Raw genomic sequence first — 24,465 nt, 5'->3', positions numbered from 1 at the left:
CATCTGGTAACATCGTACGTGGAGAGTCGGTTCTGATAACAATTGTAACATTTTGACCCAATATCATGTAGATATTGTCCGTTTTGCCCCAAATCTAACATCTTGGATCTCACGGCTTTAAAACGCGTGTGCATATATTGGAACTCATCTTACTAATAAGTCCTATCACTCTCTCTCCATTTTCGATGTGGGATTCAGTTCATTCATTCCCCTATCGCCATCCCTTAGAGTCACTCCTTGCTCAGACCTTCTATCACGGCGTCACCCATTCCGAACCGATCGTAAGATCTTATCGTAATAAATTATATATATATATATGAAATTAGCCTAATTTATATTCTCTTTCTCTTAAAAAAAAAAAAAAAAAAAAAAAAAACATTATATCCTCTATAGTAAGTTATCCGGTTATCTAATAATTAAAAAGTAGTAATTGGAGGGTGGTTCTTGGTAAGTAGAATAAATAAATATTTTAAAATAAATAAATAAATGCTTTCCGCGGCTTCACCTCCATTATCATGCAGTTATGCATATATAAATAACAACTCTTTTCTGCGTATGATCCAAGTCTAAGTATTCTATATATATTTATATTAATTCCAATCCAAACCCGCCGCATTTCTATATATACAAGCAATCATATTCAGCAGCAGATTGGAGAATCCTTCAAAAAAATCAATCATGAGCGGTATATTGAGAAAGATGTGGTGCTGCGGAGCAAAAGGATTCGAATCGCAATCGCAATCGCAATCGGAGATGATGAGAAGAAGATCGGAAGACGAAGAAGAAGATGAAATTCGCGAAGGCTACATTCGAGTGTACGTCGGAAAAGAATTCGAATGGAAACTGGAGATGGAGGCTAATTTCCTAAATCATCCATTATTTGAAGATCTGCTTCGTCTTTCAGAGGAAGAGTTCGGTTTTTCGTACGACGGAGCTCTGAGAATCGCCTGCGATGTTCATCTTTTCGAGTACCTTCTGCACCTTCTTAAAACTAGTAATCCATCTGCTCATTATATGCAACTTTCTGATCTCATTTCTAATTTTCATTCTAAATATTCTCCTTCTTCTTCTTCATGATCTTCCTGATCTCTGTGGTTGATTTTTTTTTTTTTTTTGATTCATCGGAAGGAAGTCAGTTTGTTTTTTTAGTTGAACTCCTCCCTCATTTTTTTTTTTTAGTTTCAGATGTTTTACACATACAAATGTACACAATTATTTTGAGAGATTTGTAATATTATCGTAAATTAATTTAATTAGATTTTTTTTATTTGCTTTTCTGGATCCACATGGTTACAATAATTTTCTACCATCATAAATCAATAATTATTGCTGCTACTTCTGCACCACGTAATTATTTCAAATATTAGAAAAGAAATTATTTGAAATACTTATTTCAAATATTTCTACTGCACTGATGTTGATGATTTTGTTTAGTTGGAGGAGTAGTGACCGAACCATTAATTGGATCAATGATTACATTCTGGAAAGTCTATTTAATAAGAAATTCCGGAACAAAATCTGATGTTTTTATTTCAAAGTCGGTTGCGGAGATGCGTATGTTGAGATGGATGTGTGGTCATGATCATACGAGAAAGGATCGGAGGTGAGTAATGAAATAATTAGGACAAAAGTAGAGGTTACATCTATTGAGAATAAAATGAGGGAAGACCGATTAAGGTGGTTTGATCATGTAAGACGAAGAGCGCTTGATACGCCGGTTAGGAGGACGGAAGAGTGGCAAAGGGATGTAGTGGTGAGAGGTAGGGAAAGACTTTTTTTTTTTTTTGAATCGGGTAGGGAAAGACTTTTTTTTTTTTGAATCAGGTAGGGAAAGACTTAAGTAAACTTGAAGGAGATAGAGTTTATTAGGGATTGAGGAAAATATAGTAATAGAGAGAGAGAATTTGTGTCGTTGACACGACTTGATTTCACGGTTTTATATGATGATTCAGGTTAACCAACCCCAAATTATTTCAGGATTAAGACTTTATTGTTGTTGTTATCGGGTAAATTACACTCATGGCCACTGAACTTTACTCATTTTCACATTATAACCACTGAACTTCATTTCTTTCCGGCATGACCACTGAACTTTGCACTTTTTAACATCGGTGGCTACTCAAATTTAACTAACTTCTCAAAATGACCGTTAACGATCGTTAACCACCTCAAAATGAAAATATTCAAGAATTAAAGTTGTTTAGAACGACATTTACCATGAAACCACATTTTTTATTTTCGAAAATCACATTTTTTAGAGCTTTCTCTCTCTAAAAATTCACTTTCTCTCTCCTAACCAAACAACATCCAACTGACCTCAAAACGAAAATTTTCAAGAATTAAAGTTCCTTAGAATATCATTAACGCTTTGGATTTTTTATTTTTATCCATCAACGGTCATTTTGAGACGTTAAGTGGCCACCGATGTTAAAAATTGTAAAGTTCAGTGACCATACTGGGAAGAAATGAAGTTTAGTGGCCATAATGTGAAAATGGATAAAGCTCAGTGGCCATGAGTGTAATTTACCCTGTTGTTATCCCTTTTATATAAAATCACCTCTATTTAATTAAGGGTTAATTTCAAATATAACCCATGTGGTTTCAAGTTTTAGCAAATAAATACCTGTGGTTTGATTTCGAGCAAATAAATACTTGTGGTATGCTCCGTTTTTCAAAAACGCGGAAACGGATGATGACGCCGTCTATATGCTGACGTGGCCGAGGGTAATTTAGTCAATAAGAGTTAATTTCAAATAAATTGTTGTGGTTTGCGTGTTTTTTGCAAATAGATACGTGTGGTTTGGATATTTTTGCAAATAGGTACCCGTGGTTTGGATGTTTTTGCAAATAGATACCCGTGGTATAACAAACCATAAACAAAAGCTTAATTTAGACAAATACCCGTGGTATAGCAAACCATAAACAAACGCTTAATTTAGGCAAATAGGTACCCGTGGTATAACAAACCACAATATTTGCCTAAATTAAGCATTTGTTTATAGTTTGTTATACCACGGATACCTATTTGCAAAAACATCCAAACCACGGATATCTATTTGCAAAAATATACAAACCACAGGTACCTATTTGCAAAAAACACGCAAACCACAACAATTTATTTGAAATTAACTCTTATTGACTAAATTACCCTTGGCCACGTCAGCATATAGATGGTGTCTTTACCGTTTCCGCGTTTTTGAAAAACGGAACATACCACAGGTATTTATTTGCTCGAAATCAAACCACAGGTATTTATTTGCTAAAACTTAAAACCACAGGGGTTATATCTAAAATTAACCCTTTAATTAAAATATATAATATAGTTTATAAACGAAGAAGACTTATATAAAAAAAAAACCACTTTATATGAAAAGCACATTAAAAAAAGATACGGATACGGGGAAAAAAATCTTCTGTCCCGAATTCCCTGTCTCCTTCCCTGTCCCCCATTCAACTTTTGACACGTGTCCCTTTAACTACATTTTAACTAAAGTTAAGTATATCTAACCATAGTTAGTAGCAATAAAGTAAGATAAAAGGGACACGTGTCAAAAATTGAATGGGGAACAGAGAAAGGGACAGAGAATTCGGGACAGAGGATTTTTTTCCCGGATATGGAAACAACAGATGATTTTGTGATCCAACAGCATTTTACCATTGGACTCGGTGACCTCTCCAACCAGTCGTACGAATCAAATTAGTGCTTATGGTGGTGTTGCACCAAATTTGTCATAATATCGAAATTTATATAGTGCAGCTTTATTATATCTTTTATTAATATATATAAATAGGGTTAGACTATATTTATTTTGTTTTTGACAAAGTAAGTCTTGTTTAGTATATTAGTATAATTTTTATAAATATAGTTAATATTATATTATATTATAAGATTAAATATGAATAGAAATATAATTTTCATATAATTTTCTAATATCGGTTGAATCTCGATTAAATCCTCCTCAAACCCTTTATTTTTTTCAGTTTTTTTAACCAGCTCAGTTTTAACAACGATAGTTTAACCATATAGTTTTTTTTTTTTTTTTAAATTACTCTAAATAACAAAAACAATAATCTCATAAGCTCACTATTCAGTCCAAGAGATACAAAATCTTTGCCTCCTTCCGACTCCCTCTCTTGCGCCACCATCTCTTTCTATCCCAGTTGTCCGCTCTTAGTTTGCGGACTTATCATTTTAATCTCCCGACTAACCTTGGTGGTGTGGGTGATTCATGACCGGTAATACGAGATCGTGATAATCTGTTCTTCGGTTACAATCTTCTCAACGGGTTCGTGCTCTACAAGATGTAAGCTTAAACCTATATGTGTGTATTTGGATTATTATTGGATATTTTCTTCATTGGTATCAGAACCACAAATCTCGTATTTCGTTAGTTCTTGATATACGAACATGAAGAAATTCGTTGTTTTATTAAATAAAATTGAGATAATAGTTGTTTTGATTTTGGCCCTGTTTGGGAATTAGCTGTTAGCTGTTAGCTGATTACATTAGCTGATTTGACTAGCTGATTTGATTAGCTGTTTGTGTAGACCTGTTTGGTAAAAATTAGCTGATTGATAATAGCGGTTTGTGCAAAAAGACGAATAAGGGCATTAATTTTGGCGCAGGAGAAGATGGAGTCTATCTATTAGGGTTAAAGAAGTCCATTAATTTTAATATTGCAAAACGCTAATTGAAAAAGCTCCTTTTAAGAGCTTTTTCTAAATTAGCGTTTTCATCTCAAAACTCTCTCCCAAACCTCTCTCCACCAAACACTCCAATTAACGGTTTCAGTGGTCAAACCTCTAAAGTTGGTCAAAACCGCTCTTTACCAAACAGGGCCTTTATTATTGGTGAAAACTATTTTTTGGATGTGTTTTATGTCTGTTTAATAGGTGTAGTGAGAGACTATAATTGCCAAACTAGACTGATTTTCAGATTCAGATATGTACTTTTACAATCTGAACAAGGGGTGCATCATTCATAAACCTAATTGGAAAGGATAGAGATGCCTTTATGGTACATTCAATTCACTTAAGCATGGGTGAGATACATGTATCTAGTACTGCTCTTTTAACTGAATTCGATCCTTTATGGGTTGTTGATTGAGGTGCAACAGACCACATGACAAAGGATAGAGATGCCTTCACTGAGTTCCAATGGATTCTAGTTCGATCAAATTGGATCTATGCAAGAGACAACTAGAGATTGAATATGCGTGTTGGTCAGACTCTTCATTTACAAGACGTCCTCTTTACGCTCAAGATTTAGATGAATCTTATTTATGTTACATCAATGCTAAGGATAGGCTTCAATTTTTATTTTAGAAATAACGGTTTGAAATTGTGTGTGGATGATGAATTTTATGGTTGTGGATACATTACGAATGGTTTGACAATTTTGGATGTTGGTTTGGATAATTGCAATGATAGTTTTTCTCTTAATACTTTTTCTTCATTATCTATGAATGATAAGGATGTTATTTTATTTCATATTGGGATAAACCATATTGGCTAAGATCGAATAAGCTGATTAGCCAAAAAAGGTTTGCTTACGTCGTTTAAGAAAGATTGAATTATTGCCTTATGAGTCATGTCTTAATGGAAAAATGCATAAAAAAAACATTTGAAAGGAGTACTAGAGAAAAATTTCATTTACAGTTAATTCATTCAGATGAGAAAAAGATGGTGAAGTGGAAGAGAGAAGAGAAATAGTGAGTTTGGATTTTTATTTTTATTTTGGGCTTGTTTGTGATAATTAGATAAGAAAGTGGGTTAATTTATAAAATAAATAAAGATAAAGATAAAATTAACTCTTTTCCCTTTAATTTTTGACTTTTTAAACATCGTTAGTCAATTTGGACTGTGTTTGCTAATGAAATCAACCTCAAAGTACATATTTGCCAACTTTTCAACCACATAGTTTATGTTTGAAAAATGCCCAAACCACGGGATTTATTTTTATACTTTTCCCGTTTTTTTATTAAGTTCTCGTTTTCTCTTATTTCGGCTAGGGCTCATAAAATGCCAGGACCGGTCCTGACATATGTTGAGATTGAGAGAACAAAATATGTTATGACTAATTTATCGTACAAGTTTAAACTAATTCAAATTATTTATTATTCAATTATCGTCTGGTAGGTTTATCTCATATGTGATAATTGGCAATCGTACTTCTGATTTTCACACGGGATAAAAGAAAGTTTCATTTTGCATGTCAGGTTTTAAAGGGTGTTTGTTTATGTTGAAACACATTTCCACATGATTTTGATTTGACAAAATGATTTAAGTTAATCCATGATTAAGGGGCAATTATATTTAAGTGCTTTGATTTAATTGTACTAATATGTTTGTTAAATGTTGAGTATAAGTATAAATACAAACAGAAACAAAAGGTAAGACAGGACGAAGTCAGCATGAGAACACACCACAAGCTGAGTGGAGTGCAACTCAGCATAACAGAAGGAAAGTCGTCTTCAGAACAAACGCTGAGTGAAACGCAACTCAGAAAAGTCTTCCTTCAAACTAAAGCTTGCAGACGAAGCTGACCACAGAAGCTGAGTAAGAATATGACTCAGAAACAAAGAACAAAGGCAACATCAATGAAGTCAAGCTGAGTGTTCGTCAGGACAGCATGATTGATCCGTTTGCTAAAAGACAAGATCCGACATCTGTCTGCACCAATAACAGAAGCCTTGGAATTACGCAAAAGAAAATTTTGAGATGCATGGGTCAACTGTCCGTTAGCTAAAAGACGAACTGGCACTAGAAGACGCACCTGCGGGAATAAGACAAGCCTGACGCCTGCTAATTTCAGACGACAGGATTGGCCTGCAAATCTGAAGCTGACCTGAACAATGACGCAATAAATCCGTTTGAAACCAACGGATAATTCCAATTCAAATCATTAGAGCTTCAGACCTCAACTATAAAAGGACAAGTTCATTCTTGGATCCTTTGCCGATTGCTGAAACAAAAAGAGAAAAAGAGAAATATACAAAAGCACATTCAAACAAGAAAAAGATCTTACACCAAATTTCCAATTCTGTGTAAAAGCTAGATTGATTTTGTAATCATCTAAAGTGTTCTTCATCTAGAAAGAACAAGTTTGTATCAATTGTAAAATTGAGAGAGTGGTGCTGAGTACTCGGTTTTAAGTACTCAGCGGTAGAGAAATCTAGGTGTTCGGTTATAGCACTTAGTAGGAGTTGAGTAGACGAATAGAGGAAGGTACTCTTGCATATTCAACTGCCTTGTAAACGGTTTGTGCTCTACCTTTAAAGAGCTCAGTATTGGATCGAAAAAGCCCGGAGGGACTCTGGGGACTGGACGTAGGCGGAGAGGCCGAACCAGGATAAATCGTGCTGAGTAATTTCTAACTCTCTCTCAATATATCTATATATGTGTTGCTTGATTAAATTGCTCAGAATATAATCTGTAAAAGCTGATACTGAGTAATTGTGGTGCTGAGTTGGAAGCTGACCTCAAGTGTCAATTCCCAACTCATAAGTAAAACAGTTCTAGTCAGCATCTGACTAAAGCTGTGTTACGTCTCTCGGTCGTGCTGACCAAAACAAAGTTAAATAACTTAAAGAATTTATTAAGTCAGCATAATTAAACGAAAAAGTTACATTAGTTCCTAACCCCCCCTTTGAACTAATCACACGGGACCAACAGTTTATTCTATTTTTTCATTCTATTTGCCTTTTCATATTAAAAAGGGTTAATTACAAAAAAGTACCATGTGGTTTGACCGATTTGCGATGTGATACCTGTGGTATTGTTTTTTGCAAACACAATTTATGGTTGTAAAATTTTACATGTTTTTTTTTGCTTTGCCAAATTTGGCCGATAACGACATCAAAATGAAATTTTTCAAGAATTAAACTTGTTTGGTATCATATTTACTATGGAACCATATTCTTAATTTTTCAAAATCATCATTTTTGGAGTTTTCTCTCTCTAAACATTATATTTCTCTCTCATAAAAAACAACATCTAAATGACCTCAAACCTAAAAAATTGAAGAATTAAAGTTGTTTAAAATATCATTTAACTCTTGAAATTTTTTATTTCGAATTCGTTATCGATCAAATTCTGACAAAGTGAACTCAAGTGCAAAATTTTGCAAATCACAGGGTTGCATTTGCAAAAAAAAATACCACAGGTACTACATCGCAAATCGGCCAAACCACATGGTACGTTTTTATAATTAACCCTATTAAAAATGAGAGTTTTAAGTGTTTAGTTAAGAAACTAAACAATGGATTCAAACTATGCAAAGAAGACCTCATTCATCACTCACAAAGCGGCTTATTGTTATAATGTCAATGTCGTTTAGCCTAAAGAACGCCGGAGCAATCTATCAGCGGCTCATCAATAAAATGTTTACTGGCAAAATAGTTCAAGCCTACATTGATGACATGATAATTCTCAATATTAATAACGCAGACCACCCCTGCAACCTTGCCTAGGTGTTTGAGATCTTCCACAATAGATGATTAATAATTAGTATTTGATAAATTATGATGAACCGCTATTGTTTTTGTATAAAAAAAGTTAATATGGACATGTTTTAAATTAATCAACAAATAAATTATAAAATTAAAAAGTATGATATAAAAACTAATTAAACTAACCTAAATAATTAAATAAAATTTAAAGATAATAAAATATTAAATGGAGTAAAACTTTGTTGTTCGTCGATGACATTACAAAATTCAAAATATCATTAAAGAAAAAATGTATTTTGTGAAAACAATAATGATAATTTTATCAAAATTAAATAAATATAAATAGTTTTTCATGAAAAGCTTCAAAAAGGTAGCGTTTCTATATTAAAAAAAAAAACACTAAAAGATGTTTTATATCAAACCGTAAATTTTCTGTTGTTTAGAATAAAAAGTTAAAAGCAACCCCGACAAGCTGAAAGAAACATTATCTTATTAGTTGTTGTTGTTGTTAGTTAATTTGTATTATTCTTAACTGTCAATCAATTAGCTGATTAATAATAAGTGTTTGGTAAAATTATGAAACTTTTACTTTTAGTTTATAAAATATCTAATATAATCACATTTTAAATTAATCAACAATTAAATTATAAAAGTATAAAGTATAATATAAAATTAATAAAAATAACCTAAATAATTAAATAATAATATAACTTATTGGACGGGCAAAACTTTGTTGTTTCATCAATATTGATAGAAAAAAAGTGTTGGTAAAAAAGATGTTGTTATAACCATGAGACACTTTATAAAAGTATTGGTAAAGCCCTTTTTTTTTTGTAGTGAATTGTATTACAAAGATTCGAATATCGTTAACGAAAAATTATATTTTGTGAAAACAAGAAAGATAAAAAAAAAAATGGGCGGCCCGGGGCATTACGCGTCCCCACTGAACGAGGGTCCGGGAAGGGGTCCCACCACAAGGGTGTATTTTATCAAAATTAATAAGTATAAACAACTTTTCATTAAAAGTTCCGAAAGATGAAATAAACAGCCCTTAGTTGTTGTTGTAGTTTTTAGTTTGCTTAACAAATAAAAAATACAAAAATACAAAATCTGATTAATCTTCAATTAATTTTCGACTAATCCCCGATTAATCTTCGAGATCTATCCGCCTGAATACTGCCTAGTGTTTTTACAACCTTAAGCTCATTGCTTTCTAAAGGAAAGCGCACTAAGGAAGCAGGCTCGGGGCCTAAACCACATTTATCTCACCGTCAAACCAACGAGCAAATTTGTACATTCACAAGCTGCTCACCTATATAAAAGGGTAACTTTCTCCGGATTATGAGCTCATTGTTGACATGAAAGTTTACAGGCTTACTCCATCACATGTCAATATTTCTAAAAGAAGTATTATCGAGAAATTGGCCTAGACCCAACAATAATAATAATAACTTATTACAATTTTTCATTTTAAGACGTAATATAAATATGAATTGAGAATGAGAAGCCAAGAGTTTCAAAAAAAAAATTGTGGAACACGTTATTGTTTACATGTCAAACATCAAAGTAGTCATCCTCTCACATGCATATCAATTTGAAGCACATGCCCTTTATTCAATGACATGTCCTTTATTCAGAGGCATTGTGTTCTTTCTTGCTAGGAAATTTTCAATTTTTTCTTTTCTTACAAGGCTTTTAATTTGTTAGTTATTAAATTTCATTCATTGTGAGTCATTAACCAATAAAAGTATCAATTTTTAACTTATGAAATACCCAATGAAAAAGAATCAAAACAAGATATTGCATCAAATAAAGTCAATAAACTGAATTGGTAATTATATCTGAACATAATCATTACTGCAATGAATAATTGGTAACTTTTGCTAGGTTGTCACCATACTATATGGGTTTGTGGTTGAAACCCCATGATCTCCAAAATTTACAAAATGCCCCAAATTTCAAAAATAAAGAAAAATAAATGGAAACTTTTGCTTTCAGCAGAATAAAAAATTCTATCTCCTACTGCTAAAGCCATCTGTCATTACATTATATTGTGTTAATAATTGGTAAATTTAGCTGTCAAAAAACAGCATAACATGGAAATTCTATCTCTTCTATAACCATATGGTCCACCGACAACAGCCAAAAAAACACAAATCTATTGCTTACTAAGAACTTTTCTGCTGATATATGAAGTTGTACATGTCCTTTTTATCACATGACCCCATGACTTTCATTGCTAATCTCTTTTCACATAGAAAAAATAATAATAATTTAAATAACCAAGAATTTTAAAAAAAAAAGGAACAAATGACTTAAATAGCACATTTTCTAAAATTTTCTGCAAAAGGGTCAGCTGGTGGATGCTTCTTCGTGGAGGCAAAACAACAATTGGTTTTCCAGCCAATATCTATACTTTAGATTGACCTAGTTCAACATCCTTCAAAGGAATGTTTTCTACTCCTTCCTTCAGAAGTCTGATTTCCTCTTCTGTTAGACTGTTCTTCGGATGGGTCAAAGCCTTAATTGCACTCTTATCAGCCTCTACAGCCCAACTATAAACTACCATTCCAACTACTGCTATTAACATACCCATTATGTTCTTGAATGTCATCTCAGAATCAAAGAGCAGCCACCCCAGTGTAAGCACACAAACCGTTTTCATGTGACCTAAAACCTGAAACGAAACTGCTGAGAATCTTCCGATGCAGAGGTACTGGCTCACGTTGCAGAATACAGCGAGCGAACAAGACATAAATATAAATATCTGCAGATATAAAAAACCATTTCATTAAGATCACTTAAGAATTGGAACACAAGAGTGAGCTGAATTGGAACGCAAGAGTGAGCATAGCTAGAAAAGGCAGTGCTTACCATGGCACCAGTAGACATCTTATAGCTGCTTACAAATTTTCCAGTGAGGAAGTAATCAATAAATGGACCAAAAACAAGAAGAGAAACAGCTTGAATTGGAGCTGTCTTACTAAGCAATTCAAAAGATCCAATAGAATATTTCTTCTGTAAGGAGCCTATTGTCTGTTTAGGAAAAGAAAACACAATGGATTAAAATTTGTTAGACAAAATAACATCATTGCAATCTCAAGCCATGAATATGCTTTTACACTTAAGTTCCATATTGACAACATAAATGAACATGCCCACTACTACCAACTCCACCTATTTGACTTTCTCACCATTCAAGTAGTGCCATTTAACTGTAGAAACTCCACTATTTAAACTAAAGTCTCCACACACCCCAAATAAGTTCCTTCTCAAATTCTCAACTACTCGTATTTTCTTCTCGTCACCATGATCATTCTGCTAATTTAATATCATAGTGGATGCGGTGGTAATAATCACAGGTCCTCATCAAATTGAACTCATTGGTTTTGCAGGAATACATTTCAAAGACTTCATATAACTGTGTACTGCAATTACATACCTTTAACTGGCAGTTAACATCTCTAGTGGTATAATTTGAGGAAACAATCAATCCATTTCATTATGTTTCTTATTTTCAATTCACAATTTAGTCCCAAACATTGATAATGTAAGATTCAAACCCTAAAAGATAAGAATACATACTAGTTAGCTTCTAGACTCTAGCCACATTGCAGCCTATTTCCTATATTCCCTATTTATATTTAAAATGGATTTATACCATAATGCTCAAGTCAGCTAGTTTGTATGGTCATCATTTATTGAAGAATTCATTCAGAGTTGGTAAAATATCAGCTTAAAAAGTATCAATAGTGCCTTATTTTGGATTCATCGATTAGTAGGATACCTAAGCCATTAACTTAAGGAAGACATCAACAGACCTAAGACTGCAAAAAATATTGGTATGCTAGTGCATTATAAACTGGCTATCAGCTTCCCCAGCACAGGCAATGGAGAAGTAGCGCAAACATTTCCAAGCAAAGTCAGGGAAGAGAAAGAACAAGAAAAATGGCAAAACAAAATTAAGCTGACAAGATTAGGTATATACTCACAATTTGCTGCAAAGACGTTGACACAACAGCTAAACAGGCACATATGAAACCTTTAGCATTAATTTTGACATCTGTTACTGTGCAAACACCAACTCCGATAACAACGACCATAACTGATAACTTGACTTCCTTGGAGTAGTGTTTACTGTGAAGGATCCATTCCATGACGCAAACCACAGGGATCATGCTGAGTTTAGAAATCTGTGCATAGAACAATTAGATAAGGATAACTGACAAACTGTGTTGCAATGACTAATATAGATAAAATAGATCTGCGTGGTTCGTGATAAGGAAATTAAAATCGTTTGTGCAAAAACAGTACGAAAAAAGCATAGAAAAGGAAACGCACTTGGTAGAATCCGACGGAATTAAGCATAAGGCTGAAATTCATGGCAGTGATAGACGTATTGGCAACGATAGAGAACCAGAGAAGCTCCCACATTGGGACATGCTTTGATATAGATAAACCGGTAGCATTAGACACAAGGCCGACAATAGCCGTTACCGCAAAGTGGAAACCGGTCAAGGTCGTGGCTGAAAAAATTGAAATCAGTTGATAAAATTAATCATTAATCCACAGAAATGAAATCAACAAAATGAAGATCGAGATAATGAAAAGACGAACAAGAGAGATCAGGAGGCAAAAGACACAAAACAAATAGCGAGATCTGAGATCTGAAAGATATGAAGTAGTAAATTAAAATAGAGAAGAAAGGAATAATACCGAAGGTGAAAGCATAACCGTTGGAAGACATAAGCTGCTTATTGGCCATAATAATGCCGACGGAACTTACAACGTTCATCGCCCAAGCTCCGACATCGGAGACCGGCGACTTCTTGTTCTCCGACTCCATTTGAAATTTTGCGAAACTTGAAATGGAAGAGAGAAAAATCGAACTCCGGCGGGGGAAAACGGAATAATGAGAATTGAAAGACGGAGATCAACGTGGAAGAAGAGGAAGAAGAAAAGTAGGAAGGAAATGGGAAGATTGTGTGTTCCGAAAAATCCAAATCTAAATCCCCAATGTTTTCTGTTCCTCGTCTCTGCCTTTCCTTCCGCTTCTTTCTCTTCCTTGCATTCTTTTTCCTCTATTAATATTGATTGATTTTGAAACATTTTTTCACCGACGGTCAATTTCTCTTTTTCCTTCCCTTTTCTTGTTGGACAACAAACAAAAAAATAAAAATAATAGCCGGCGGTGTTTATTTTAGGCATAATAACAATTTGGTTCCTTAAAAAGACTTTAAATTTAATTAGAATCCTAAACTATAAAAAATCATCAATCAGATCCTTGAACTAACTAAAAATTATCAATTGAATCCACATTCTAAACAAAAAGGGATAAGGTACCAAAATAGGCTTAAGGTTTTTGGGGAAGTACCAATTTAGGCCTAACGTTCAAAATAGCACCAATATAGGTTTAACGTTTATAACCTAATATCAATTTAGGCTTAACGTTTACAACAAGCATCAATTTAGAAAATCACTAACAGAAAGTGACACATCATCCGTTAAGTCTGCCAACTCAGCGCCACGTCAGATAAGGTACCAAAATAGGCCCAAGGTTTGTAGAAAGTATCAATTTAGGCCTCACGTACAAAATAGCACCAATATAAGTTTAACGTTTACAAAATAATACGGATTTAAGCTTAACGTTTACAAAATATATCCAATTTAAGCTAAACGTCTCAATTAATAATATTATATTCTTTCTCTATTAACATATGTTATCTTTTTATTTAGTTATATTTTCTTATTTATTATAATACAATTAATTAGTATTCTTCCACATTAAGACCTTATTTTCATGAATGATTCCATGACTCCTAAATTCATAATAACAGTCTCAATTGTACAAATTAACATAAACTAATCCAATTCTTAAAATCATTCAAAATGTACCATATTGGCATACAAAATATCAATTGTCAACTGTAACTCATCCAAAATGTATCCAAAATGTTACCATACAGTCACACAAAATCCAAATTGCTTAATATCAGTTCCTTAATTTGTACCATACTAGCAAAATAAAAATATCTTTTTGACATAGTACTAACTCAAGACACCGTTAGAACTCTAACAAAACCCAAAATACTCATAGAACCCAAAATACTATGTGCTCATGATCTCTTATGCTTTTTCCCAATCATAGACTCTCGTTCCATTTCCAATTGGTTGGTTGTGATGGCAGCATTCCCATTCCATTGCAGCTTCGGTGGTTGGAAAGGTAGACTACTAGGAATTAAAAGCTCAGATTCTTGACTTGGAAATGTGATATGTCTTTCTCTAGTTGGTGGTTTAATTGGCCTCCCACACCTCTGTCTGTTTTCGCTTAAATTAGGGATTGTCAATCGAATCTCGGGATCTTCAATGTGTGGAGGATCATGTTCAGCTTCCACAAGCATTTGATTTGATGTTCCCGGCTAATAGAACAAAATATTCAAACTGTAAGAACAAAATATTCAAACTATATATTTGAATTAGGAATGACTTAAAAATTACTCACATTATATATCACACTACCAGTAGATTCATCATAAAAATACCCAAATCCCACAACCTCGTTCAACCTTTGTCGAGGGTTTATCCAGACAGGACGATTAATCGACGAACCATGCACATTATTTCCTTTGTTGGCATCAGATGATTGGGCAGTGTTAGAAGCTTTTCCCTAATATTCATCAAGTAAATATTAAAAACCAGTAGACACAAGCAGATTTTGTAGCAGATACAAATTCAGAATTTACAAATTAGAGTTTACCAAATTATTTTATACTAATTCGATCCCAATCACAGCATCCACATGGCCATATAAGTGGGCAAGGTAAGGTTTTGACAGTTGTTGCTTCAAGTTCTGCAAAAACCACCCCCAATTGCATTTTGTCTCCTTATCTATCACAGCCCATGCAATGGGAAAAAAGTGGTCCATTGCATCATGACCAACTGCCACGAGTAGTTGCCCTTTGCAAATATCTTTCAAGAAGCACCCGTCTATACCAATGATTGGCCTACATCCTTCTATCCACCCCCTCTTACATGCTTCGAAACAAACAAATAGCCTCCAAAATACTCGTTTCCCTTTTTTTAATTTCTCTTTATTGAACTGTAAATCAATGTGGCTCCCTGGGTTACTTATCCGCAATTCATTCGCGTAGGCTTCAAGACTTGAATAATCTTCTCTGTAACCCCCGTCAACCTCTCTTATAATCTTTCTCTTTGCATTCTTGCAAATTACCCTCGACACATCCAACTTCAAAAATTGTTTCCAGTGTTCAATCATGTCACCAACACTATAATTAGGATTACCTCTTATCATATCCTTGAAATAAATGCAAAGGAATTTGGCTGTTGCTCTTGGATTGACATATTCTCTGTTACATTCATGCTCAGGTGTTAATGACTTAATGACAAATCCAGCAGTTTCTCCCGTAGAAGATGCAAACACTTTGAAGGGGCACTTTTCGACACACTTGTACCTAATTCTTGTCTTGCAACTTTGTTGTAGCTTCAAAGGCACACCTTCTATAACAGAATAATGAGAAATGGCCAAACGAAATTCTTCTCCATTTGCAAAACTTTGTCCAATCTCTAGTTTGACATTGCCTGCAAATTTGTTTGCCCTATCCCTTATAAACTGTTCTTGATTAGCCTTCAAGTGATTATGCTCATCTGAATCACGTTCTTCTTCTCCTCCGTCTTCATTTGATCCCAAATATGTATCTTCATTCTCATCACTATCACTTTCTGATTCCAAATCGGTATCTTCATTGCCTATGTCTTCATTTACATTTGCTTCATATGTAGAATCATCACTATCACTAGAATCATCAACACCAACTACCTTTGCATTTTCTTCATAATGTAAGTATGCTTCACTACCCTCTGTGGACATTTGAATAACATTATCAGACACCTTAAGTTTACCTCCACCAGATGGTTGTTGATAGAAAATAGGAAAATCATCTTCATTGACTGCATATATATGAACCACTCCCCCTTTAGCCTCCTGTAATTGTTGTATTAGCACCCTTATTTCTTTATCACCTTCTAATAATTTCAACCCGACGTCAAATTCCTTTTCTTTCTCTAAATAAAACAATTGCTGAACCTCTTCATACCCTAACTCCAACAAATACATTTCCTTTAAATCCTTGTAAGAAAGGTAATCGATATCTTGCTTCTTGTCAATTTGAACTTTTCCTCCTATGTATTCCTTCTTCGGTATTAAGACCCATTTCCCTCCATAGTGAAAATGTAGTTCACAAAATGTAGACATCTTGTTCAAAAGAAAAAAAAAAGTAATGAAGATCATAAATTTCTGAGAAGCAGCAAAGGGAATATGATATTAAACCAAGTGGGATATTACAAAGTTGGAACATTACATTATGATAATAAACGAAGTTGGAACTTTTAAACATACACATTAGAATAGTTTCAGATTATAGTTTCATATTCTATCATTTGTTGTTGTTCAAAGAACATGAATAAAAAGGGAGGGGTTACATGATAAATGATAAAGTGTGGTCTGATGATGTACCTTCTGATACGGATTGAAAGCGAGAAATGAAGGTTTTAGTCGTAAACTAACAAAGATGTTCTTCTCAAGCTTAACTTGAAGGAGTGAATCCCGATAACAAGGTATAAACCTTAATTCTCAAAGAGAAATGATATTTGATTCATAAAAAGTTGTTCCATTCTTACAAAATGAGGGTATAAATACATCCCCTAATGACCGACGCTACCCCTATTAGGGTTACAAAAAAGGCATAAGACAAAAGGGCAAAATGGATAGTCTGCTCAGACAAGGAGTACGTCGGCGCAGGTACGGACTGTCAGGCTGTCTGTTGGTCGACTTCCTGAGGAAGTAATCTTGGCGATCCGCCCATGCTCATATGTGGATACGCCTTCTGGCGTACTCCTAGATCCGCCTTGCTCGCATGTCTTGGGGATCCGCCCTTCCGGGTGCATCCTCTGTGAGCTTGATTCTTGAAGACCCGCTAGAGTCCGCGCGATCAGTGTGGCCAGTTCGGATGTCCGCATCATTCTCTCCTTCTTTAAAAGAGTCCGGCACTGATTCGTTTTTTTTGAGCTTTAAAAGACCATCCGATTTCCATGGGCTAAGGTCACGGATGTTGAACGCTGGTGAGACTTTGCCAAGCCAGTTTGGCAATGCTATATGATAGGCATTGGCGTTGATCTTTTTGGTGATTTTATATGGCCCATACCTCCTAGGCCGAAGTTTGCTGCTTGCGGTGTTGGCGAGCCTCTCCTTGCCCAAATATACCATGACCTCATCTCCAACTTCAAACTGTAGGTCCCTGCGGTGCTCATCCGCCTTAGCCTTTAACTTCTGATTTCTATCCTCAAGAGTCTCCCTTACCTCTTGGTGCATCTGCATATAGTCCTGGGCCAGCTGGTTGGCAGTCACATTTCCCTTTGGAAGGTATGCTATATCAAGGGCATGGTTTGGGGTCTTTGTGTATACTACCTCAAATGGTGATCTCCCGGTTCCCGAATGTACAGAGCCGTTGTAGGCGAACTCAGCTTGGGCTAGAACCACACCCCACATCTGGGACTTATCCTTGCACTTGCTACGCAGTAAGTTTCCCAGAGTTCTATTGACCGCTTCTGTCTGTCCGTCTGTCTGAGGGTGGGCAGTGGTACTAAACTTCAGAGAAGTATCAAAAAGAGCCCACAAGGTCCGCCAGAAGTGACTCAGAAACTTCGTGTCACGATCTGAGACAATACTCTTTGGTACGCCATGTAGTCTGACGACCTCCTTGAAGAACAGTTTAGCAGTTGTCGATGCATCATTGGTTTTTCGGCATGGTATGAAGTGTGCCATTTTTTAGAATCGGTCAACAACCACAAAGATGGAATCCATGCCCCTCTGAGTTCTGGGTAACCCTAGGACAAAATCCATGGACAGATCCTCCCATATAGTTTCTGGTACAGGTAGTGGTAGTTGCAAACCAGCATTAGTGGGGTGTCCCTTGGCGGTCTGGCAGATATAGCATCGTTCTACTAGGTAAGCCACATCTCTCCTCATCTTGGGCCAGAAATAACGGGAACTTACTGCTTCATAGGTCTTGTTTCGCCCAAAATGTCCCCCCAGGGATCCGCCATGCAGATGGCGGATGACTTTTTCGCGGATGGAAGTGCAAGGTAAACAAAGTTGGTTACCCCTCATTAGATACTCATCCGTGATGTGATATGCTCCATCTCCATGCTGGGTTTTACATTTCTCCCAAATGCTACCGAAATCGGGATCCGCCAGGTACTCTCCTCTGATATGTTCGAAGCAGTCGGTTTCCAGATTGACGGCTTTTATTAGTGCAACCCTCCGAATCAAGGCGTCCGCCACTACGTTTTGTTTTCCCGCCTTATGGATAAGCTTATAGGGGAACTTATCTATGAAGGCGGACCATCGGGCATGCATGGAGCTTCGAAGTTGCTTCTGACTTCCTAGATACTTGAGGGCCTGATGGTCAGTGTAGAGAATGAATTCTTTCCCCACTAAGTAATGCTCCCATACTTTCAATGCCCTCACTATGGCATAAAATTCTTGATCATACGTTGCCCACTTTTGCCGTGCGTCACATAGCTTCTCACTGAAGTACGCAATGGGCCTTTTCTCTTGCATCAAAACACCACCAATCCCAATTCCACTGGCATCACACTCAACTTCAAACAGTTTATCAAAATCAGGATACGCCAGCACTGGCGCTGTACTCAGTTTTTCCTTGATCAAGGCGAAGCTCTCTTCTTGGGCGTCCGCCCACTCGAACCCCTTTCCTTTCTTCAAACATTCTGTCAATGGGGCCACTATGGAACTGAAGTTCTTAATGAATCTTCGATAAAATGTTGCTAGCCCATGAAAACTCCTGATGTCCCCCACATTCCTCGGAGTCGGCCATTCTCGGATGGCTCTCACCTTCTCTCCATCCACTTGGACACCGTCGCCACTAACCACGAATCCAAGGAAAACCAAACTTTCCATGACAAAGTCACACTTCTTGGTGTTGGCGAATAGCTGGTGTTTCCTTAACAGATCAAATACTGTCTGCAAATGCTTCTCATGATCCGCCAAGGTCTGGCTATGAATCAAAATATCATCAAAATACACAACTACGAACTTCCCAATTACTGGGCGAAGCACTTGATTCATCAGTCTCATAAAAGTACTAGGGGCATTGGTCATCCCAAATGGCATCACTAACCACTCATACAATCCATCCCTAGTCTTGAAAGCAGTCTTCCATTCATCCCCAGCTCGAATACGTATCTGGTGATAACCGCTCCTGAGATCAATCTTGGAGAAGACTTTAGATCCGCCAAGCTGGTCCAGCATATCGTCCAACCTTGGAATGGGGAATTTGTACTTGATGGTGATCTTGTTGATGGCCCTACTATCAACACACATCCGCCAAGACCCATCCTTCTTCGGCGTAAGTAACGCTGGAACGGCGCAAGGACTCATACTCTCCCTAACGTATCCCATCTCGATGAGTTCCTCCACTTTCTGTCTCATGATGTCGTTCTCCTTCGGACTCATTCGATAGTGTGGGAGGCTTGGTAAGCTAGCCCTAGGCACAAGATCGATATGATGTTGGATGTCCCTCAAAGGTGGTAACCCACTGGGTAGCTCTTCCGGGAACAGATCTTGATACTCGCCAAGTAGGCGGGTCACTTCACTCGGCATTTCCCTTTCGTCCCTTTGGGCGGATTCGTGATTCGCCTTAACCATTACCACGTATACCATTTGGCTTTCTTCACATTCGCTGACAAACGATTTGTGTGTAGGACAGACTACCAAGGTAGACTTCTCGTCAGCCTTTGGCTCTCTCACCATTGGTGTAAGGACAAACTTCACCCCATTCTTCACAAATCTGTAAGTGTTCTCTCTTCCAGCGTGGGTGGCGTTGTTATCAAACTGCCAGGGTCGGCCCAACAATAGGTGGCATGCGTCCATATCGACCACATCACAACAGACTTCATCATGATAGTTACCAATCTCAATCGGTACCTTGCACCTCTGGGTCACCCTCAACTTGCCAACGTTCTTGATCCATCCCACCCTATAGGGATCAGGGTGCGCCTCTACCAACAACCCGAACTTCTGAACGGCGCTGCTACTCACAATGTTCTCCTGACTACCACTATCAATGATTACGTTGCATCGCCCTTTGTTCACAAGGCAACGAGTCCGGAATAGTTGATGCCTCTGATCGCCCTCTAGTCGGCTGGAGACTAATAAGCGTCTAACCACATGAACGGCGTATCTCCCTTCATCCGCCTTATCATCATCCTCTCCCAAGGGTTCACAATATACTTCATCCCCTTCTTCATAGTCTTCTTCACATCTTTCCACCATGTTAGCACTCTTCCTCCTAGGACACTCGTTGGATCTATGGCCTGGTTCATTGCACCTGAAACATTTAAAAGGCGCGGGCCTCGCATATGGATTGTTGCTCTTAGGTGGTGTAGGTACCTCCTTGTATGGCCTAGTATCTCCAACAGATCCTCTTCCCACACTATTAACCCTGACTCCACTGGAACTCGCCACTTGCTTGCCTTTGTCATAAGACTTCACGTTATCTCTTCCTCCAGGCGTATACTCAGTAGCGGCGGATCTCCGGGTTCGCCCGCTTAGTTGAGATTCAGCCTTCAGGGCCAAATTCCTGGCATCTTGCACTCGAACCACCATCTGTGTGCCAATACGATCCTGGATGTTGTATCTCAACCCTTCTAGGTACCTAGAGGTCTTTTGGCTTTCAGTTTCAGACAAGTTGGCCCTAGCCGATAGCCTTAAGAATTCTGAGGTATACTCATGGACACTTCGGGCACCTTGAGAGCATCCTCTGTAGGAGCTGTAGATATACTGCTCATAGTCCGGCGGTAAGAACCGCTCCCTCAACATCGCCTTCATTCGTAGCCAAGATCTAATCGGATCTCTGCCCCCTCTTCTTCTTTCTTCCCTCATCTGATCCCACCAAACTGATGCGCCACCCTTCAGGCGATACGCCACCAGCCTTACTTTCCTCTCATCAGGAATCCCAGCATATTCAAAGAAGCGCTCAACTTCCGATAACCAATCTAAGAACCCCTCTATATCCAGTTCACCACCAAAAGACGGTAAGTCTATTTTTAACTTAAAGGCATCATCCCTGTCAAAGTTTCCTAGATCTCGTTCTGCCCTAGCCATACCCACACGTCTGTTATCATTCGGGCCAACACCCCTCATATTTCTAAAGGCACCATTATCCCCAATATCCTCAAAATCATCACTATCGCTATCAGCGTTATGCACAAGGACAAAGTCAGGCCTTCTTACCTCAGGATCCCTAGGACCCATTTGTGGACGTGGTTGTTCAAGGGCTCCTTCCTTTCTCTGAGTTGATCCTCCTGCTGCGGATTGGATCAAGGACCGAACCTCCAGTTTGAAGTTTTCTAGGGAGGTGGTTAACTCCAGGAACTTTTGATCGGTCTGTCTCTTCCGCTCATGGCTGGCCTGAATCTGTTCCGAGAGGTGCTCCCTTAGCTACTCATACCTCCGGTCACTGGTTTCCATGGAATCTTGCAGTTGTCGGGGTTGAACCATTGCCAAAAGAAGTTTCGGGTCAGGAAACGATTGGCTCTGATACCAACTGATACGAATTGAAAGCGAGAAATGAAGGTTTTAGTCGTAAACCAACAAAGATGTTCTTCTCAAGCTTAACTTGAAGGAGTGAATCCCGATAACAAGGTATAAACCTTAATTCTCAAAGAGAAATGATATTTGATTCATAAAAAGTTGTTCCATTCTTACAAAATGAGGGTATAAATACATCCCCTAATGACCGACGCTACCCCTATTAGGGTTACAAAAAAGGCATAAGACAAAAGGGCAAAATGGATAGTCTGCTCAGACAAGGAGTACGTCGGCGTAGGTACGGACTGTCAGGCTGTCTGTTGGTCGACTTCCTGAGGAAGTAATCTTGGCGATCCGCCCATGCTCATATGTGGATACGCCTTCTGGCGTACTCCTAGATCCGCTTTGCTCGCATGTCTTGGGGATCCGCCCTTCCGGGTGCATCCTCTGTGAGCTTGATTCTTGAAGACCCGCTAGAGTCCGCGCGATCAGTGTAGCCAGTTCAGATGTCCGCATCACCTTCACTTTTACTAACTTCAAAATCTTCTTTCTCACATAAAACTAGCATAAGCCATGGTTGTAAACAATCCGAAATGGTTAGAGTTAAGGTTCAAAGGAAGAAGATGAGAGAAGGGAAGAAGATGAGAAGAGGGGGAGCATGGACAGTCGCAGAGAAAGATTGGAAGAAGATGAGAGAAGGGAAGAAGATGAGAAGAGGGGGAGCATGGACAGTCGCAGAGAAAGATTTGAATCGACAGAGAGAGATGAGCGTGGGAAATGGGTGTAAGGAATGAGATGGAATTAGGGGTCACATGCAGTGCATAATAATTAGGATTATTTTAATTGCCACGTAGGATGTTAAAAATTGTGATGTGGCACTGAGTTGGCAGACTTGACGGATGATGTGTCACTTTCTGTTAGTGATTTTCTAAATTGATGCTTGTTGTAAACGTTAAGCCTAAATTGATATTAGGTTATAAACGTTAAGCCTATATTGGTGCTATTTTGAACGTTAGGCCTAAATTGGTACTTCCCAAAAAACCTTAGGCCTATTTTGGTACCTTATCCCAAATAAAAATGAACAATTAAGGTCTCATAGAAAATCATTCGTTTGAACAGTTTCTGACTCTTTTTTCCAAACTCATTTTAAACCAACACAATTATTACTACAATCTATATCAAATAGTTACAGTTTCTGATTTTAGAATAAAATAAGGATTCAATTGATGATTTTTACTTAATTCATTTTAATATTTTAAAATTCTAATTAATTTTCAACTTTAATTTGGAGATGAAAATGGATGTAATGCCTTTATTTTATTACCATTTCAATTATGACTTTAGTTCACCATTCTCATTCCTCTTTTTGACCCTCTTCTTTCCCCTCATTCTTTTATGTTTTCTTTTCAAATAGTGATGTCACCCCAACACAATTTAATTTACAACAATTTGACTAATATTTTTATAATGAATTTGAATTCTCTCGAATTTCAATTTCAAAGGGTATTAAGAGCAACACCTAACGTAAAGATAGAATGGATAGTTGTACAATTGGGTTGAATGTCTCTTTATAATCCTGATCGGATTGTAGAGTAAGATCATGAGCAACCAAATAAATTTTGTACCTTTTGATTGAAGGTCATACGAGATGTTAGAACAAACGTGAATCGGGATCTGTATACAAGACTGGATACGAAAGAAGGGGAAAGAGATATATATAGAATTGCTCGAATGAGAATTAGGAAGACACGAGATCTAGGAAAAGTTAAATGTGTGAAGGATGTGGACCAGAAAGTAGGGATGGCAACGGGTAGGGTATCCGCGGGTAGTGTCAATCTCAAACCCTTATCCGTTTATTTTTTAATTACCCGTACCATTCCCATTACCCTAACGGGTATATGTTTTGCATCCCATACTCGTCCCATTTAATTCACGGGTACCCGCGGGTACCCTTACCCGTTAAGAATCAATAAATAAAACAAAAAATATTAAAAATTTAACAAAGTTTAAATTTAATAAACTATCCATCTAAAATTGAACAAATTAAACCTTAATCAATAAAAATAAAGTAGTTTAGTGGTATCACTTAATGGTTGAAGAACAAAAGGTTGGTGTTCAAATCTCACATCTTACATCTAAAATACAATAATATTTTTTAATAAATAAAAAAGTTAAGACGGGTAACGGGTACCGGGTACCCTAGGGGGTCTTCCCATACCCGTCCCATTATCCTAACGGGTAATGGTTTTAATCTCATACCCGTCTCATATCCTTTTATACAGGGTACGAGTAGTCCCATTAGGGTCGGGTAGTGCCGGATACCCGCGAGTAGAGTACCCGTTGCCATCCCTACCAGAAAGTCCTAGTTGGAGATAAAGATATCAAGGA

At 37.0% G+C, this 24,465-nt stretch overlaps 2 protein-coding genes across 2 annotated transcripts; one reads left to right on the top strand and one right to left on the bottom strand.

The window, feature by feature from the left end:
• Positions 1 to 533: 533 nt before the first annotated feature.
• On the top strand, positions 534 to 1,245 carry LOC136200711 (auxin-responsive protein SAUR71-like). The gene has a single exon (XM_065991134.1). The coding sequence runs from the start codon at positions 679 to 681 to the stop codon at positions 1,075 to 1,077; it is 399 nt and encodes a 132-aa protein (XP_065847206.1). The 5' UTR covers positions 534 to 678; the 3' UTR covers positions 1,078 to 1,245.
• An 8,989-nt stretch (positions 1,246 to 10,234) lies between these two features.
• On the bottom strand, positions 10,235 to 13,520 carry LOC136235633 (UDP-rhamnose/UDP-galactose transporter 2-like). Its single transcript, XM_066025449.1, has 5 exons — positions 13,167 to 13,520; positions 12,792 to 12,976; positions 12,443 to 12,643; positions 11,325 to 11,486; positions 10,235 to 11,217 (listed from the first exon to the last, which is right to left on the bottom strand). Exons 1-5 carry the CDS (start codon positions 13,294 to 13,296, stop codon positions 10,861 to 10,863), a joined length of 1,035 nt encoding a protein of 344 aa, XP_065881521.1. The 5' UTR covers positions 13,297 to 13,520; the 3' UTR covers positions 10,235 to 10,860.
• Between the last annotated feature and the right edge of the window lie 10,945 nt (positions 13,521 to 24,465).

Source organism: Euphorbia lathyris, chromosome 7 (genome assembly GCF_963576675.1).
Source record: "Euphorbia lathyris chromosome 7, ddEupLath1.1, whole genome shotgun sequence".
In the NCBI taxonomy this organism is placed as follows: domain Eukaryota; kingdom Viridiplantae; phylum Streptophyta; class Magnoliopsida; order Malpighiales; family Euphorbiaceae; genus Euphorbia; species Euphorbia lathyris.
Note: the sequence above shows the minus strand (reverse complement) of the source record. Positions and strands in the feature narration are given on the sequence as shown.

Excerpts from the sequence above, each read along its gene's own strand:
- LOC136235633 (XM_066025449.1), bottom strand. The coding sequence starts at position 13,296 with ATGGAGTCGGAGAACAAGAAGTCGCCGGTCTCCGATGTCGGAGCTTGG. Across the intron at positions 12,977-13,166 it reads CGGTTATGCTTTCACCTTCG|CCACGACCTTGACCGGTTTC; the intron begins GTATTATTCCTT and ends CAATTTTTTCAG. Across the intron at positions 11,487-12,442 it reads CAACGTCTTTGCAGCAAATT|ACAATAGGCTCCTTACAGAA; the intron begins GTGAGTATATAC and ends TTTCCTAAACAG.
- LOC136200711 (XM_065991134.1), top strand. The coding sequence starts at position 679 with ATGAGCGGTATATTGAGAAAGATGTGGTGCTGCGGAGCAAAAGGATTC.